The 20618-nt window shown below is 38.2% G+C and overlaps 1 protein-coding gene across 1 annotated transcript in view; it reads right to left on the minus strand.

Annotated features, from left to right (window-relative positions):
* Positions 1-20618, minus strand: part of TTC28 (tetratricopeptide repeat domain 28) — a 607234-nt gene that overhangs the window by 161840 nt on the left and 424776 nt on the right. The window contains 1 exon segment of the mRNA XM_021074051.1: positions 10657-11164. Within this exon segment, the coding sequence (XP_020929710.1) occupies positions 10657-11164 (508 nt within the window).

The raw sequence follows: 20618 nt of genomic DNA on the forward strand, positions 1-20618 counted from the left end.
AACAGAAAATAGATTCTCTAGGAAAAGAGGAGAAAGGGCTGTTCCATCCTGAGGGTGCCTTTACTTCTCTAGGAGAACTGGCATGAGCAGGGGTCATAGCTTCAAGGTGGCCTAGAGCCCTTCTAATACTGTTTCTTCTTTTTCATCTTCCTGTATATGGAGGGTAGGGGTAAGTGCAGAAGAAGCATCTTAGGTTTTTAGCCCTAGCCTAGTAATCTTAGCATGAGTCCCATTGGAATCTTCATGGAAGGATCTGTGGACATGGAATCAGAGCCCCGAAGTCCAGTCTCAACTTTGCCTCTTACTCTACAACTTTGGGTGAGTTACACATATTTGTTAACCTCTGGATCCACATCAGGAATAATAATAGCTCACCTCTTAGGGCTATTAGAAAGGCAAAAAAGTACTGTAAAACACAAATGTAAAAGAGCTACATTCCTGTAGCAAGAACTTCAATGTGAGGTCTCATAGACTCCCTTGGACATCATGAGTGGTTATTTTGAAAATGGTCCCATAAGTCATACTGCAGATTTTCAAAGAAAAACATCCAATTAGTGTAAATTAATTACTACCTGAAATTATTAGTAACATTTTACCTGTAAAACTAGACCTCTCTCCACCTAAAGAAAACCCAATATATAAAAACTGAAATGTGAAAAACAGGTGAAAGAGAATGAGTGCCATATTACAGAATATTTTTCTCTTACAAAAGAAATTTATTACAAGATCTTTTAGCATACTGTTATTTTAAATGTGTTCATAGTAATTATTTATTTCATAAAATCTAATAAGGAATACTATATAATTAAGGTGCAACATATGTTTGTTATATAGACATGTAATATTGTTCCACCTTTCCTTGGGAATTCAGAATTTTCTGATTCAGACTGCCAAAATTTATTTTATTTTTTTCTGTCTTTTTAGGGCCATACCTATGGCATATGGAAGTTCCCAGGCTGGGGGTCAAATTGGAGCTGTAGCCACCGGCCTATACCACAGCCATAGCAATGCAAGATCCAAGACATGTCTGTGACCTACACTACAGCTCATGGCAATGCCAGATCCTTAACCCACTGAGTGAGGCCAGGGATCGAACCCGAATCCTCATGGATACTAGTCTGGTTCATTACTGCTGAACCATGACAGGAACTCCAGAATTTAATTTTTAAATATAATTTTTATTAAAGTTACTTAGGTGATATTTCTTAAATCCTAGAATTAGAACAGCTAAGAGTCACCATTTCTAGTGACCATAATTTTGCTGCACTGTAAATAAGGGGAATGATGTATGCCCACCAGAACTGCTACCAAACTTTTACTTCAACATATGACTTCCAGATTGGTTTGAAAACACAGAGGGAAAGAGTCCTAGCATCATTTTAGGCGATCTCAATAGGTCTTTTCTGCTATGGGTTTCTGGACCAAGTTTTTTTAACCTACCTGGGCTGTGATTTTCTCATATGTAAAATTAATTAATATTCCTGACTTCATAGGTTTGTGGAGAGGATTAAATATGAAAATGAAAATAAACATGTGACACAGAGCAGGCCTCCATATATGAATGTTAAATGAAAAACCATTAAGCTCCATGGGGACAGGAACTATGTCAGTTTTATTCATAAAATTTAGCACAGGGCCTATAACGTAAGTAATGTTCAATACATATTTGTTGAGCAAAAGAATGAATGGTTAAGTGAACAAATGAATTAATGAACATCTCATTTCCCTTTCTTTACCAAATAATCTACTTTCTAGATATAACCTGTCTTTTTGACCAAAAAGGCACAGCTATCTTAAAATTTTTAATTATTTTCCACAGGTTATTGGATATTTTACTCTAGGCCTTGGTGGGAAGCACTTCCTGTCTCTTAGTTGGACCCATAACTAGAAAGAGAACCAGCTCTGACACTGTTGTACATAGGAAGTGGCTCCTGAAATGTGCTCACTTTTGTGTGTATTCCAGGGGTATATGGCAAGCTAAATGATCATTTTCATTCAGAAAGAGAAAGAAATGAAAGAAAGGAAGGAATAAAGGAGGTAAGGAGGGAGGAAAGAAAAGAAAGGGAAGTGAGGGAGTAGGGAGGGGGAGAGAAGGAAGAAGGGAGGGAGAAAGGAATGGAGGAGGGAGGAAGGGAGGAGGGAGGGAAGGAGCCATCCCTCTAATTATCGCCCTTCTCACTTTCCTAATTGCAGTTTATCTCAAAGTAAAATGAGAGGCATTTCCGCCTGTCTCCCCATGAATGAGACCTGGGATGATCAGAGTGAGGAGACTTTAACTGAGGCTTTCCTCTGGTGACCTACTTTGCTGCATGAGATTTGACTCCAAACTCTCTAAATTAGAACCATAAAGAAGGCTACCAAAAAACCAGAGGCTACAGAAATACTGTCATGCAACTAAAATTGTTTTGAGTGTAAAAGGAAAGATGGACATTTTCCAGGCCAAAATTTACATTAACATTATTTTCACAAGTAAGATATACTTAGAAAACATCTATGCTATTCTTTGTTGTTCATACTAAATCTGAAGAGTCTTTAATTAAAAAAGAAAATCTGAAGAATCTAAATCATTTCTACTTGTTTCATTTTAAAGCAACTAAAAGGTGGGTAGTAAACTGACCACCGAAGGACAACAATTTCTTGTAATCTCCACTTTCTCTTTTTCTCCATCTCCCTGTGCTCTATCCACATACCCCCTCAGATGTACGCAGGAAGCTTCTAATGTCCAAAAACCTTCTTAGTGACTCAAATCTCATTTTCCTTGGCTTCTTTGATATAAGGGATATGCCCTTCCCATCTGGAAGCTCTCTTCTCCTTGAACTCTACCCAGATCACCTCCTCCCTCTGGGATCCTGCCTCAGTCTCACTGGCTGGCTTTCCCTCCTTATCTCATAGATGTCATGGATGATGGCATCTTAATACTTGTTTCTAGTTCCATTTTCTCTTGTTACATTGAGAGAAATACATACCGAGTATGTACAAAACAAACTTACCGTGTCTGGTAAGGAACAAGTTTGGAGAGGTTTCTCCTCTCAGCTTTACTGTTTATTTCCAAAAGCACCACTATTCTTTCAATCATCAGGGCACAATTTCCTGGAATAAGCTTTGACTCATTCAATCTAGCCATATAAACACTTACTGAGTACTCAAAATATGTAACAGGTTACACTCAGAGATATAGAGACTATAGAGAAGAATGTCATTCAAACTTTCATCAAGTTTTTAATCCAGTAGAGGTAACTCTAGTATGCAAATAACCATCATTTGTGATTGAATATAAACAGAATAAAAGAAGTTTAAAAAGTTTTATTAGGGCTCAGACAAGATATAAAGAACTTTCTTGTTATACCAAGAGAGGCTTTAAGTAGTGAATAGTATTTGAATATATAATCCTAAAAAGATGGGTAGACTTTAGACAAGCAAGATAGGGTCACAGAAGTTCTTGTAAGTGGAAGAAATAGTCTGACAAAGGCTTAAAGTATACAAACAACTTATATAACTCAAGAGCAAAAAAACCAACAACACAATTGAATAGACATTTCTCCAAAGAAGATATACGGATGGCCAACAACATGAAAAAGTCCTCAACATCACTAATTATTGGAGAAATGCAAATCAAAACTACAATGAGGTACCACGTCACACCAGTCAAAATGGCTATCATTAACAAGTCAACAAATAATAAATGCTAGAGAGGGTGTGGAGAAAAGAGTACCTCCTACACTGTTGGTGGGGATGCAAACTGGTACAACCACTCTGGAAAACAGTATGGAGGTACCTCAGAAAACTAAATATAGAACTACCACATTAAAAAAAAAAAAAGAAAGAACTACCATATGACCCTGCAATTCCACTCCTGGGTATATATCCAGACAAAACTTTCCTTGAAAAAGATACATGCACCTACATGTTCATTGCAGCACTATTCACAATAACCAAGACATGGAATTAATGTCCATCAACAGATGAATGGATTAAGAAGATGTGTGTATATATACACAATGGAATACTACTCAGCCATAAAAAAGAACAAAACAATGTCATTTGCAGCAACATGGATGGAACTAGAGACTCTCATATTAAGTGAAGTAAGTCAGAAAGAGAAAGACAAATACCATATGATATCACTTATATCTGGAATCTAATAAAGGACACAAATGAACCTTTCCACAGAAAAGAAACTCATGGACTTGGAGAACAGACTTGTGATTGCCAAGGGAGAAGGGGAGGGAGTGGGATGGACTCAGAGTCTAGGGTTAACAGATGCAAACTATTGCATTTGGAGTGGATAAGCAATGAGATCCTGCTGTATAGCATAGGAAACTATATTTAGTCACTTGTGATGGAACATGATGGAGGATAATGTGAGAAAAAGAATATACCTATATGTATGACTGGGTCAGTTTGCTGTACAGTAGAAATTGACAACATTGTAAAACAAATATTATGGAAAAAATTTACTTAAAAAAAGAAAAAAATTTTTGGCAATTTGTTATAGCTCAAAAGAAAATCAATACAGATGACTAAAAGAATGGAGCTGTCCATTAACAGAATTAGGAAAGCTAGGAAAAGCAGTAAATCTAGGAAAAAGATATTTCACATTTGGACTCACAAACTTGGACACATCGGCATGAAAATCAGATGAAGTATCCACTAGGCAGTTGATAAGAATGAAAACGATGTTCATGCAGGAGGTCAGAGCTGGAGAATTTAGATTTAGAAACAATGCACACTGAAGCAATTGTTGAAGGTATGGTAGTAAAAACGATAGAGCCATACAAAGAAACAACAAGAAAAAATCAAGGAAAAAAACCCCACAAGAACTCCCACATTTAACAAATGGTAATATAATAGAAGAGGGCCATTAAAAATAATGTTGGATATCTGAATAAAGACACAGAGGGAAGCCTAAGAGGGAGGTGGAATAGAAAAAGCAGGTGGCAGAAAAGCAAATAATATATTATGATCCAAGCTTTTAAAAAAGGAACAATCTGTACACACATATGTATATTTACATATATAATTATACTGCTGTGTGTTTATGTGCATAGTAAAAAGGTCTGGAAAGAGTCTAAATAAATTGTTAAGAGCAGTTAGCTCTGAAGAGTGGGATAGAGGAAGGTATGTAACAGGGTGGACCTCTTTTTTCTACTGTATACACTTTCATATTATAAGAATTTCTTAACAAAAGTACCATGCTTGTAACTTTAAAAAATTGTTCATTTTTAAAAGGGGAATAAGAAAAGCCAATGAAGATCGTACAGAAAGAGCAGCCAAGAAGAAAGTCAGGAGAGTGGGGATTCACAGAAACTAGAGGAAGAGAGAATTTCAAGGAAAAGTTAGTAGAGCCTGCCAAATGTTGTATGCTGATTAGAGAAAGTTAGAACTATCAAGATACCTCTCAACTCAGCCATGAGATCACAGGTGATCTTTTTCAGGGGACAAATGGTGCAAATCAAGTTGCAATGAGTTAATATGGATAGGAGGAGTACCATTTCCAGTAATGGAAGAGTAGTTCCTTTCAGACCTACCCTCCTACAGATGACAACTATAAAGTACGACAGGGGCAGGAGGGCTAGCATGGAGGGGGGAGGGGGAAGAATTTACATAAAAACATTTGGAGTGCAACCAAAGGCAGTAAAAAACTGTAGGGAAGTTGGACTTGACTCTTTGAAGAAGGGAATGGCACTGGGTAAGTTTCCCAGTTTTGAAAGCCAGAGGACATTTTGAGGGGGCAGGGACCAGAGGGCAAAGGGCAAACCCTAATTATTGACATGTGATGAGGTTAAAACTCAGGTAGAAAACACAGAGTCTTTATGGCTTGAAGAACCAAAGGAAAAAATCCCAGAAAGAGCCACAGTAGGAAGCCTTAAAATCTGAGTATAAATTCTACACAAATCTCTAACTCATGAAATATGCATGTGCGAGGCCAAATCTAAGCAGCTCAGGCAAAGCTAAAAGACCTGAACAGAGATTTCAGCTGCCATCCACCACAGAGAAGAATGAATTTGGAGCTTAAACTAATTCAAGTTAACTGATAAAACAACAACAAAAATCAATACTGTCAAGCAAAAATCAGGATCCAGAGTCTCTATAAAGTATCTTTGACAGTGTTGGCTATAATCCCATATCAAAGAATACACTAAAATGTGACTAACAGGAGTTCCTGCTGTGGCATAGTGGGTTAAGAATCTGACTGCTGCAGCTCAGGTCACGTTAGAGGCATGGGTTTGATCCCCAGCCTGGAGCAATACATTAAAGGATTCGACATAGCCACAGCTGTGGCATAGATTGCAGCTGTGGCTCAGATTCAGTCCCTGGCTTGGGAACTTCCATATGCCGTGGGTGTGGCCATTAAAAAAAAATGGGACTAACCATCAAAACAAAAGGTAATCAATACACAACTCTGTGACTACACTATAAATCACTGAATTATACATCTTACAGGGGTAAATTGTATGCTGTATGAATTATATCTCAATCAAGCTGTTTAAAAAAAAAACTTCACAACATCAACAACAGACAATCAATAGGCCTGTCAAGAAAAAATAGGCACATATCATACAGACTATTCATTCCACTGACTTCTTATCAGAAATATGGAGGCCAAAAAACATTGGAAAGGCTATTTTCAACTGAAAGTAAAAAAAAAAAAAAAAAAAATCTATCAACCTAGAATTCTGAATCTAGCAAAACTATCCTTCAACAATGAAGGGGAAATAAACACATTTTAAAGTAAACGAAATGATAACTCATCACTAGCAGATCTGCATTACAAGAAATGCTACATGAAGTTCTTTAGGCTGAAGGGAAATAATACCAGATGGAAATTCAGATCTTTATGCGTGAATGCAAGTATAAGAAATGATAAATAAGTGGATAAATAGAAAAGATTATTTTCCATTTAATTTCTTTTAATGGCTGTATAAAACAAAACCCTTAATACTATACTATGGAGTTTAAAAAGAATAGAGGTATAGTAATAAATGTGACAACTATAACATAAAGTACAGGGAGGTGGGAGTAAATGGACCTACAAGATCATAAGGTACTTATAGGAGGTAGTACAACAGTAGCTCAAAGTAAACCATGAAATGTTAAAGGTATATAGCATCATCCTTAGAACAACTATTAAAAAATAATGCAAAGATGTAGCGCTAAAAAGCAAATAGACAAGACAAAATCTGTATGATTAAATTAACCCTTAGAAGGCAGAAAAGGAAGAACAGAGAATAAAATAAAAATGGGGCAAACAGAAAATCAAAAGTAAAATAACAGACCTAAATCCAACAATACCAATAATTACATTAAATGTCAAATGATGAAATTCTGTAATTAAAAGGCTATAACTGTGAAAATCAATAAAGAAGCAAGACCTAGCTAGATGTTATCTGCATCTAGACACACAGAAACAGGAAGTAAAGACAGAAAAAAGATGGAAAACAAATAGTAAGCATAAGCAGGTAGCAGTGGGTATATTTGAATAAGATAAAGTAAATCTCAAGAATAAAAAGCTATGACCAATGATAAAAAGGACATTTCATAATGATAAAAGGGCCAATCTATCAGAAAGACAAAAAAGATTATAAATGAGTATTCACCCAATGAGAGAGCTTTAAAGTACATGAAGCCATGTTTCACAAAATTAAGTGGAGAAACAGAGAAGTCCAAAAAATAGTTGTAGATTTTAACAACTTCCTTCTTAGCAACTGGCAAAATATATAGACAAAGAAATCAAAAAAGCCTTTGACAAAATCCAACACCCATTTCTGATAAAAACCTTTCAGAAAGTGGGCACAGAGGGAACCTACCTCAACATCATAAAGGCCATATATGACAAACCCACAGCGAACATCATTCTCAATGGTGAAAAGCTGAAAGAATTCCCGCTGAGATCAGGAACAAGACAAGGATGTCTGCTCTCGCCACTACTCTTCACCAGAGTTTTCGAAGTCGTAGCCACAGCAATCAGAGAAGTAAAAGAAATAAAAGGGATCCAAATTGGAAAGGAAGAAGTAAAACTATCCCTATTTGCAGATGACATGATACTATACCTAGAGAATCCTAAAGACTCTACCAGAAAACTGTTAGAGCTCATCCACGAATTTGGCAAAGTTGCAGGATACAAAATCAATACACAGAAATCGATAGCGTTTCTATATACTAACAATGAAAAAGCAGAAAAGGAAATTAGGGAAGCAATCCCGTTTACCATCGCATCCAAAAGAATAAAATACCTAGGAGTAAACATACCTAAAGAGACAAAAGACCTGTACTCTGAAAACTATAAGATGCTGATGAAAGAAATAAAAGATGACACAAACAGATGGAAAGACATACCATGCTTGTGGACTGGAAGAGTCAATATTATCAAAATGACTATACTACCCAAGGCAATCTACAGATTCAATGCAATCCCTATCAAATTACCATGGACATTTTTCACAGAACTTGAACAAAATATTTTAAAGTTTGTTTGGAAGCACAAAAGACCCAGAATAGCCAAAGATATCCTGAAAAAGAAAAAAGGAGCTGGAGGGATCAGGTTCCCTGACTTCAGACTATACTACAAAGCTACAGTCATCAAAACTGTATGGTACTGGCACAAAGACAGAAATATAGATCAGTGGAACAGGATAGAAAGCCCAGAATTAAACCCACGCACCTATAGCCAACTAATCTATGACAAAGGGGGCAAGAATGCACAATGGAGAAAAGACAGCCTGTTCAATAAACGGTGCTGGGAAAACGGCACAGCCACATGTAAAAGAATGAAATTAGAACACTCCCCAACACCATACACAAAAATAAACTCCAAATGGATTAAAGACCTAGGTATAAGACCAGACACTATCAAACTCTTAGAGGAAAACATAGGCCAAACACTCTCTGACATAAACGACAGCAACATCTTCTCAGATCCACCTCTTAGAGTGATGTCAGTAAAAGCAAAAATAAACAAATGGGACTTAATTAAACTTAAAAGTTTCTGCACAGCAAAGGAAACCCTAAACAAAACGAAAAGACAACCCACAGGATGGGAGGAAACATTTCCAAATGAATCGACTGACAAGGGATTAATCTCCAAAATTTATAAACACCTTCTGCAGCTCCATACCAAAACAAACAAACAAACAAACAAAAAAAAAAACCATCAAAAAATGGGCAGAAGATCTAAACAGACAATTCTCCAAAGAAGACTTATAGATGGCCAAAAAACACATGAAAAGATGTTCAGCATCACTCATCGTTAGAGAAATGCAAATAAAAACCACTCTGAGGTACCACCTTACACCAGCCAGAATGGCCATCATCAAAAAGTCTATAAACAATAAGTGCTGGAGAGGGTGTGGAGAAAAAGGAACCCTATTATACTGTTGGTGGGAATGTAAACTGGTGCAACCACTGTGGAAAGCAGTAAACTAAACATAGAACTACCATTTGATCCAGCAATCCTACTCCTGGGCATCTATCCAGAGAAAACCACGACTCACAAAGACACATGTACTCCAATGTTCATTGCAGCACTATTTACAATAGCCAAGACATGGAAACAACCTAAATGTCCATCAACAGAGGAATGGATCCAGAAGATGTGGTACATACACACAATGGAATATTACTCAGCCATTAAAAAGAACGAAATACCAGCATTTTTAGCAACATGGATGGGCCTAGAAATTACCATGCTAAGTGAAGTCAGTCATACAATGAGACACCAACATCAAATGCTTTCACTGACATGTGGAATCTGAAAAAAGGACATAATGAACTTCTTTGCAGAATAGATGCTGACTCACAGACTTTGAAAAACTAATGGTTTCCAAATGAGACAGTTCGGGGGGTGGGGGGATGTGCTTGGGCTTTGGGATGGAAATCCTATAAAAGTGGATTGTAATGATCATTGTACAATTATAAATGCAATAAATTCATTGAGTAATAAAAAAATGAGTTTGGCTTATAATCTGAGCATATCTGTTCCTTTCAATCATTGTGTACCCACATCTGTTTGGGTTCAGAGACATGATAACAACATCTAAAAAAGAGCCAGGTACTAATACTTATTACCCCTTACCAATATATATAAATTCCCACATACTTGTAAACGTTTTAACTATAACTAAGTACTATCAAAATATACACTGAAAATCTATTTAAATCTCTCAAAACATTTTACATTTACACTAAAACTATCAATATCATTTGTGAATACACATACATTGAGGGGAGACAAACACTTCCTGTGGAGTTAAAGTCACCAAGTAAAGAAATTCTTCTAAGCAAAAATCCTCTCAAATTCCCTTCCATTGATGACTTCCTAGCAGCTTCTCTTTCATTTAAACCAAACATAGATTTATATCCTCATTTCATTCCCCTTCTAATTAGATAAATACAGTCGCTCTTCTCTCTAGACAGATTAAAAGGTTGGGGTGTTTTGTTTTTCCAGATTTCAGAGTTCTAATCCTCAGACCATTGTGATGCCAGAAAGGATCCTGTGATTTACAGCAGGCAGGCTCCAAAGAAATACATCTGAAGGAATACACAACACACACAATGAGGAGATTCTTTTGACTATAAACAGACTCCTGTAAAGGATAGTGGGTTACTCCAGCTCTTTCTAACCCATGGCACTGACCCTGCAAGCAATCCTGTCCTTACCCAGATTGGAGGATGCTCGTCCCTCTGCAGCCCGGTCCTTGAGATCCTCAGCAATGCCCAGCTGCTGCTCATGGTACTGTTTAGCCCTCTCCAAATCCTGCATACACCTGGCAGCATGGCCCAGGCCAGCATAGGCCCGCATCTCAATGGCCTTCTCCATCAACTCCTGAGCCAGCTCCAGGACATAGTTGTGGTAAGACATAGCCTTGTCAAAGTTTCTTCTATAGTGATAGGCACTGCCCAGATTGCTGTATGCCCGGGCTTCTTCTCGCTTGTTCCCCAGATCCTTGGCTATCTTCAGATGCTGCTCATGGCACTGCACAGCATTCTCAAAGTCACCCATGGCAATATACACAGCTCCCATGTTGCCAAGTTCTCGGGCTTCAGAAAGCTCATCTTTGGATTGCTTGGCCAGAAGAACACACTGTTTGTGACTGGCCAGGGCATTGGGGTAGTCTCCAATGGCTGTGTATACGTGGCCCAGACTGCTCAGGGCTGATGAAGCTGCCTGGAGAGAAAGGATAAGGCAGAGAAATGAAAACACATCAGAAAATGGCTTTGGTTTGTTTCAGCAGATAAGATGTTAGAGAGTTTGCCTATAACCATCCAATCTAATTTCTTTCTTTCTTCCTTTCTTCCTTTCTTACTAGGGACACACCCTAAGCATATGGAAGTTCCCAGGCTAGGGGTCAAATCAGAGCTGCAGCTGCTGGCCTACACCACAGCCACAGCAATATAGGATCTAAACCGAGTCTGCAACCTACACCACAACCCACGACAACACCAGATCCTCAACCCACTGAGTAAGGCCAGGGATCGAACTCGCATCCTCATGGATACTGGTCAGATTCGTTTTCACTGAGCCACAGAGGGAGCTCCCCCAATCTAATTTCTAATGGTGTTTCTATAAGTGGTCCACAGACCTATGCAGAACTGAAAAAGAGCACAACTAAACAGTAAATTCCTAATAAAAGTCATTGGCAATTTAATCAGTAACTTTTTTTTTTTTTTTTTGTCTTTTTGCTATTTCTTGGGCCACTCCCACAGCATATGGAGGTTCCCAGGCTAGGGGTCTAATCGGAGCTGTAGCCACTGGCCTACGCCAGAGCCACAGCAACGCAGGATCCGAGCCGCGTCTGTGACCTACACCTCGGCTCATGGCAGCGCCAGATCGTTAACCCACTGAGCAAGGGCAGGGACCGAACCCGCAACCTCATGGTTCCTAGTCGGATTCGTTAACCACTGCGCCACGACGGGAACTCCCTAATCAGTAACTTTCAATACTGAATCTCATAGAAACTGTTGTATTCCATATAACCTTCATCTTAAAGACTTGACATTTCTAATGCTGTGACATTTTATCTATGTTAATAGCTATTAACCTCTGCTATACAAGAAAATGTTGAAGAAAACCAAAATTAATTGTAACATAGAATATAATACAGGAAATTCATAGGAGAAATCCATGCTTGGCTCCTTGTACTCCTGGACATTTCTCAATTCTTATCTTCTCCCAAAGCAAAGGGATACTTTAATGGTAAGGGAGATGTTTATAAAGATGATTGATAATTTTGAGACCCAAGACCCACTGGAAGGTCCTGTTCTCTTATGTTTATTCTCTCAATGTGACTTAATCAGTGCTGGTTACTGTGGAGGGCTTAGATTAGATGAGCACCAGGGGAGTTAACGATTACATCTCTGAATGGGATGGTCCCAAAGGGGTCTCACCACCCCTTATTTTATTTATTTATTGTCTTTTTAGGGTAGCAACTGCAGGATATAGAAATTCCCAGGCTAAGGGTCTAATCAGAGCTGCAGCTGTTGGCCTACACCACAGCCACAGCAACACAGGATTTGAGCTGTGTCTGTGACCTACACCACAGCTCATGGCAATGCCAGATCCTTAACCCACTGAGTGGGGCTAGGGATCAAACTTGCGTCCTCATGGATACTAGTCAGGTTTATTACTGCTGAGCCATAACAGGAACCCCTCACCACCACTTTTAGGCTTACACTGCTCTTCAAGCTTTGCTTTTCTTGCCTAGAGGCTCTTCTGACCCTAGCCTCTGTGCAGAAATATGCTATTTTCCTAGTCCCCTCACACTGCTTGTTACTTAGGTAGTTCTTATCTAAAGAACTACATATATGATACAACAAATATTAACAGACATAAAGGGAGATATTGATGAGAATACAATCGTAGTAGGAGACCTTAATACCCCCCTCACATCAATGGACAGATCCTCTAGACAGAAAACCAATAAAGCAACAGAGATCCTAAAGGAAACAATAGAAAAGTTAGACTTAATTGATATCTTCAGGACACTACATCCAAAAAAATCAGAATACACATTCTTCTCAAATGCTCATGGAACATTCTCAAGAATCAACCACATATTGGGACACAAAGTGAATCTCAATAAATTTAGGAGCATAGAAATTATCTCAAGTATCTTCTCTGACCCACAATGCCATGAAATTAGAAATCAACCATGGGAAAAGGAAAGAGAAGAAACCTACTACATGGAGACTAAACAATATGCTACTAAAAAACCAATGGGTCAATGAGGAAATCAAGAAGGAAATTAAAAACTACTTTGAAACAAATGATAATGAAGACACAACCTCTCAAAATCTATGGGATGCTGCAAAAGCAGTGCTCAGAGGGAAATTTATAGCAATCCAGGCCTTTCTCAAAAAAGAAGAAAGATCCCAAATTGACAACTTAACCCTCCACCTAAATGAATTAGAAAAAGAAGAACAAAAAAGTCCTAAAGTCAGCAGAAGGAAGGAAATTATAAAGATCAAAGAAGAAATCAATAAAATAGAGACTCAAAAAACAATAGAGAAAATTAATAAAACCAAGAGCTGGTTCTTTGAAAAGGTGAACAAAATTGACAAACCCCTGGCTAAAAAGAGGAGAGAAAGAACCCAAATAACCAAAACTATAAATGAAAAAGGAGAAATCACAACGGATACAGCAGAAATACAAAAAACCATAAGAGAATACTATGAACAACTATACGGCAACAAGTTTGACAATCTGGAAGAAATGGACAATTTTCTAGAATCTTACAGCCTGCCAAAACTGAATCAAAAAGAAACAGACCAACTGAACAAACTGATCACTAGAAATGAAATTGTAAAGGTCATAAAAACACTCCCTACAAATAAAATCCAGGACCAGATGACTTCACAGGTGAATTCTATCAAACATATAAAGAGGAATTGGTGCCCATCCGCCTTAAACTCTTTCAAAAGGTTGAAGAAGGAATACTCCCAAAGACATTCTATGATGCCACCATCACCCTCATTCCAAAACCAGACAGAGATACCACCAAAAAAGAAAACTATCGCCCAATATCACTGATGAATATAGATGCAAAAATTCTCAACAAAATCTTAGCCAACCGAATCCAACAACATATCAAAAAAATTATACACCATGACCAGGTTGGGTTCATCCCAGGTTCACAAGGATGGTTCAACATATGCAAATCAATCAACATCATACACCACATTAACAAAAAAAAAAAAAAAAGTCAAAAATCATATGATCATCTCAATAAATGCAGAAAAAGCATTTGACAAAGTCCAACATCCATTCATGATCAAGACCCTCACCAAAGTGGGTATAAAGGGAACATTCCTGAATATAATCAAAGCCATTTATGATACACCCACAGCAAATATAATACTCAATGGGGAAAAACTGAGAGCCTTCTCACTCAAATCTGGAACAAGACAGGGATGCCCACTCTCATCACTATTCTTCAACATAGTTTTGGAAGTCCTAGCCACAGCAATTAGACAAACAAAAGAAATAAAAGGCATCCATATAGGAAGAGAAGAGATCAAACTGTCACTGTATGCAGATGACATGATACTATACATAGAAAACCCTAAGGACTCAACCCAAAAACTCCTTGAACTGATTAATAAATTCAGCAAAGTAACAGGCTATAAGATTAACATTCAGAAGTCAGTTGCATTTCTGTATACCAGCAATGAAATTAGAAAAAGAATACAAAAATACAATACCTTTTAAAATTGCATCCCAAAAAATCAAATACCTGGGAATACACCTGACCAAAGAGGTAAAGGACCTATATGCTGAGAACTATAAAACTTTAATCAAAGAAATCAAAGAAGATGTAAAGAAATGGAAAGATATTCCATGCTCCTGGATTGGGAAAATCAATATTGTAAAAATGGCCATACTGCCCAAAGCAATCTACAGATGCAATGCAATCCCTATCAAATTACCCATGACATTTTTCACAGAACTAGAACAAACAATCCAAACATTTATATGGAACCACACAAGACCCAGAATTGCCAAAGAAATTCTGAGAAACAAAAACCAAGCAGGAGGCATAACTCTCCCAGACTTCAAGAAATACTACAAAGCCACAGTCATCAAAACAGTGTGGTACTGGTACCAAAACAGACAGACAGACCAATGGAACAGAATAGAGAATCCGGAAATAAATCCTGACACCTATGGTCAATTAATCTTTGACAAGGGAGGCAAGAACATCAAATGGGAAAAAGAAAGTCTATTCAACAAGCATTGCTGGGAAACCTGGACAGCTGCATGCAAAGCAATGAAACTAGAACACACCCTCACACCATGCACAAAAATAAACTCCAAATGGCTGAAAGACTTAAATATACGACAGGACACCATCAAACTCCTAGAAGAAAACATAGGCAAAACACACTCTGACATCAACATCATGAATATTTTCTCAGGTCAGTCTCCCAAAGCAATAGAAATTAGAGCAAAAATAAACCCATGGGACCTCATCAAACTGAAAAGCTTTTGCACAGCAAAGGAAACCCAAAAGAAAACAAAAAGACAACTTACAGAATGGGAGAAAATAGTTTCAAATGATGCAACTGACAAGGGCTTAATCTCTAGAATATATAAGCAACTTATACAACTCAACAGCAAAAAAAAAAACCAATCAATCAATGGGAAAATGGGCAAAAGACCTGAATAGACATTTCTCCAAAGAAGATATACAGATGGCCAGCAAACACATGAAAAAATGCTCAACATCGCTGATTATAAGAGAAATGCAAATCAAAACTACCATGAGATACCACCTCACACCAGTCAGAATGGCCATCATTAATAAATCCACAAATAACAAGTGCTGGAGGGGCTGTGGAGAAAAGGGAACCCTCCTGCACTGTTGGTGGGAATGTAAACTGGTACAGCCACTATGGAGAACAGTTTGGAGATACCTTAGAAATCTATACATAGAACTTCCATATGACCCCGCAATCCCACTCTTGGGCATCTATCCGGACAAAGCTCTACTTAAAAGAGACACATGCACCCGCATGTTCATTGCAGCACTATTCACAGTAGCCAGGACATGGAAACAACCCAAATGTCCATCGACAGAGGATTGGATTCGGAAGAAGTGGTATATATACACAATGGAATACTACTCAGCCATCAAAAAGGATGACATAATGCCATTTGCAGCAACATGGATGGAACTAGAGAATCTCATCCTGAGTGAAATGAGCCAGAAAGACAAAGACAAATACCATATGATATCACTTATAACTGGAATCTAATATCCAGCACAAATGAACATCTCCTCAGAAAAGAAAATCATGGACTTGGAGAAGAGACTTGTGGCTGCCTGATGGGAGGGGGAGGGAGTGGGAGGGATCGGGAGCTTGGGCTTATCAGACACAACTTAGAATAGATTTACAAGGAGATCCTGCTAAATAGCACTGAGAACTATGTCTAGATACTCATGTTGCAACAGAACAAAGGGTGGGGAAAAAAATGTAATTGTAATGTATACATGTAAGGATAACTTGATCCCCTTGCTGTACAGTGGGAAAATAAAAAATAAAAAAATTTAAAAAATTTAAAAAAAAAAAGAAAAGAACATGAGCCTTTTTTGTCCTAAAGGTTTTAATGCAAATGACCCTATATTGGCATAGTGAACCAAAGGGCAACAAAAATAACAAAGGAGATATTATGTTATATGGGTTCTAGAATCTTACCAAGTGCAGACAGTCTTAAGAGTCTCATCTTTAGTTTCTAACTCCTTTGCAGAGACATAAAAGGGAAATACTTCAGGCTTTTTATGTGCTTCTTTCCATTCTACAACTTGCCTATCCTTCCCTTCCTTCATATTGTACCTACAGTTAGAGCCACACACATCCCTTTCTTCATGATGCTCCCTCTTCCTAACATGAACATGTGATCCTGGCAGAACATGGGGTACACTCTGTCACAAGTAGGCAAGTGATCTCCATGAGGGCCTGTCGATTGGGGAATAATAACAGAAGGCTGTCCCACCTGGAGTAAGGGTATTTCTTTATCAGATATGTTCTATGTCTGTGTACTTTAGAACACTTTTATTAATATTTTATAGTTGTGAGTGATTTGCTACACAATTTCTTTTCCTGTGAAATAGCAGTTTTTGATCAAAATAACTGATACTGCCCATCTTTATAATGCCTATAATCTGCATATTTGCAAATCATTCCATATAGGTTTAAGTTGCTTTTATCATTTCACAGATGTTCCAAGAAAAAGATTTAGGAAAAAGAAGAGGAAATAAATACTTAGAAATGTACTTTTTTCCCCTGAGTGGTGGAGAGCAGAAACAATTCCATGAAAATCATAAACCTGTAGCAATGTGATTCTGGCAGAAGCAGCAATGATGTCACCCAAGAGCATGCCACTTGGATGTGTACTGGACTCAGGTTTCTACTTTGGGAACCTCTTCAGGATCAGGGGTTAAAACTTCATGTCAGCACATTGTACATGGGCCTTTCAACTGCTCACAATTCCCCTCCCCACACCCGATGATCACCTTTCCTCCTCTGCTGCAGGCCCAGGGACTCAATCTCTTTCCTCTCCTTTGTAATTGGCTCTCCTCTCCTTTCTCTCTGGGGTTCTTCTGTGCCCAGCCTGGGCTAGGGAGAAGGACACATCCACAAACCCTCCCACCTGCAAATCTTTGCTGCCCTCAGAGTAAAACACATGGCTGCTTCACTATGGAGCTGGCCTAACTTGGAATCAGACATACTTGGTTCAAAACTGACCTGCCATTTACTCGCTCTGGTACCTACAGAAACTTAACTTCTCCGATCCTTAGTTTTCCAGATGGACGTTTCTAGGCCCCAGCAGTAAGCCAGGAACTGAGTGTTTTCAAACCAAGCCATGAACCTCTGTCAAATGTGTAAACCATAAATAATTCACTAGATAATTCCAAACAGTAGATCTGGTTGGAGGCAATGAGCCCTTGAACACTGCTGGGAATAGATTGATAAGGCCTGGGGCAGGCACAGAACCCTAGGCGTCACTGTTCTTAGAAACTTCTGTTTTATGGCAACTCCAAATGACAGCCCAGGGATCTTCTGCTTCTGGTTATTCATTTCTGTAAATGCCAGGGAGACACAGAAGCTCATCTGCTGAAGCTCTCTTGAACATAAGGAAAGTGGGCCCTGGGGCACTTCCCGTCTGGGGTGTGAGGGAAAGAGGGAAGGACAATGCATTAGCTCTTCCCTGGCACCTTCCAGATATAGGTAGCACTAGCAGGCTGGAACTGTTCATGGTGGTGTCCTGGAAACCAGAATCTCTAGAAAGGATGATATAGTTTATGAAACACACATTGTAGCCTCTGAGATTAGAAAGGCAGCATGCTGTAGTGTAAGAATGGAACAGGATTTAGAGTCAGAGGCCCTGACTGTGTAACTCTATAAGTCATTTCTCTTCTTCACCCGTACCTTCTTTATATGTAAAATGTTGTGATAATGAGAGTGTACATACTTCTCAGGGTAGGATGGGATCAGATGAAGCAGTGTATGTATATGTCCTGAGTAAGTAAACTGAAAAGTTCTCTAAATACATCACTAAGGTATGGATGGATGTTTTATGACTACAGGCTGGCTGGGCTGAGCTCCGTTAGCCAGCAGAAGCTAGTAATGGCACTGAAATATCAGTCATTATGACCAAACATCTATATTCCTATCAGTTGCCACAGGAAATTAAGTCCAGTGTTTAACAGCCTCTGGGCAAATAACATGTGATGATATTTATCAGCTAAGTGAATTACAAATTAATCACTTGTCTTTGTTCCTGTTCCTGTAGAATAAGCTTAGATCTGAAACATGGTTTCAGGCTGTTAACTAGAATCTGAAAACACACTATCTGTGGGGAATCATAGGCCCCACCTCAAGCAGATGCTGCACTCGCCACAAAGGTTCATACTGCCTTTGTATATTAATCTCTCTGAGATTTTTGTGCTAGAATAGCAGCAGCTGCTTCCCACAGAGGAAGCATTCTGGAACATCTGTATTTGAATACCAAAATGCATACAAACAGTTATGCTAACAAACTATCTGGTTGGAATAAGACAATACTTTTCTCTTTTTACAAGATATAAATTACTTATGTTCTTGCCAAAGCATGATTTCCAGCTGCAGACCTAGCATAGAGGAGTCATTAGCCCTTGTTCTGTGACCTGAATATCTGCAGTAAAACTGTGCCTGAAGAGTCAGTTTCGTGGGACATGAAGCTAGAGAAGGTAATTTGCTCGTATTTTTTTAAACTATCTTTAAGGGCTTTTAGTTTGAGACATAAAATAGAGAAAGTTTAAACTACCCAAACTATAATCACATTGATGATACTATCACTGAACATTATTTTGAAGGCTTAAACATGTTTTCCTTCATTAGACACGTCTTTCCCCTTATTGTATGTATTTTCACTAAGGGCTACATTTTGTGGGATGATTAAATGCACATACACAGAATATTTGATATAACTTTTTTTTGGGCCATGCCTGCAGCTTGCAGGAGTTCCTGGGCAAAGGATCAAATCCAAGCCACAGCAGTGACAATGGTTAACACTAGGCCACCAGGGAATCCCTGATATAACTTCTGATTGACTAATTGCATGGAGTTTAAAGAAAAGGGGAAATGCACCTGCAGCTAATACCAGAGATATTTTTCCTTCTTTGCATGTCTAAATCCACATGCACCTTGTATTCCCTGCCAATACAGTGCCCATGAATCCAAAGTACTGTGTTAACCACCTGCAATCAAGAGGCAGAGGGATATACAGGAATAGGAACAGACTCAGGAATTAGCATTCATGGGTTCAAATAACAAACTGTGTGATATTGTACAAGTTATGCAACATCTCTGAGCCTCAGTTTCCTCATCTATAAATGGGAATATAAATACCTCATAGAGCTTTGATGAGTACCAATTAAGACAGAACTTTAAAGAGTCCATTTCAGTACTTGGCACACAGATGATGCTCAAAAATTTTAGATTTCCATTTTTATTCCTATCCTAAACAAGACAACACTTACTTACCTTTATTCATTTTGAAGATGTGGTGGAAGGTGACCAGAAAATAGAACATGAAGTTATGTCACCACAACTAAAGGACAACACAAGAAGCTGGCCTCACTGATGGTGGGGAGTGTTATTATCTTTATATGCTAAAGCATATTACTCATATTACTCCTCTGCAAATGTAGGAATAAGAAAATCACCCTTTACTTGCAGGGGCATTTTGGAATCATTGGTATATCTAACACATAATGTTGGTAAAAGCACTTTAAATGATCAAAGCTTGCACAGACATTGGACTGGGGTCTGTTGGTTCATTTATTCATTCATTCATGTACTCAAGAAAATCTTTTAGACTCATAAAAACATAGTCAATTAGTTTTCAACAAAGAAGTAAAGGTAATTCAATGGAGAAAGGATAGTCTTTTCAAAAAATGGTGCTGGAACATCACATGCAAAGAAAATGAATCTAGACACAGACATTACACCTTTCATACAAATTGACTCAAAATGAATCATAGACCTAAATGCAAAATGTAACACTATAAAACTCCTAGAACATAACAGAAATTCTAAGGGATCTGAGTTTGGCAGTGAATTTTTAACACCAAGTGTAT

Source organism: Sus scrofa, chromosome 14, assembly GCF_000003025.6.
Source record: "Sus scrofa isolate TJ Tabasco breed Duroc chromosome 14, Sscrofa11.1, whole genome shotgun sequence".
In the NCBI taxonomy this organism is placed as follows: Eukaryota; Metazoa; Chordata; class Mammalia; order Artiodactyla; family Suidae; genus Sus; species Sus scrofa.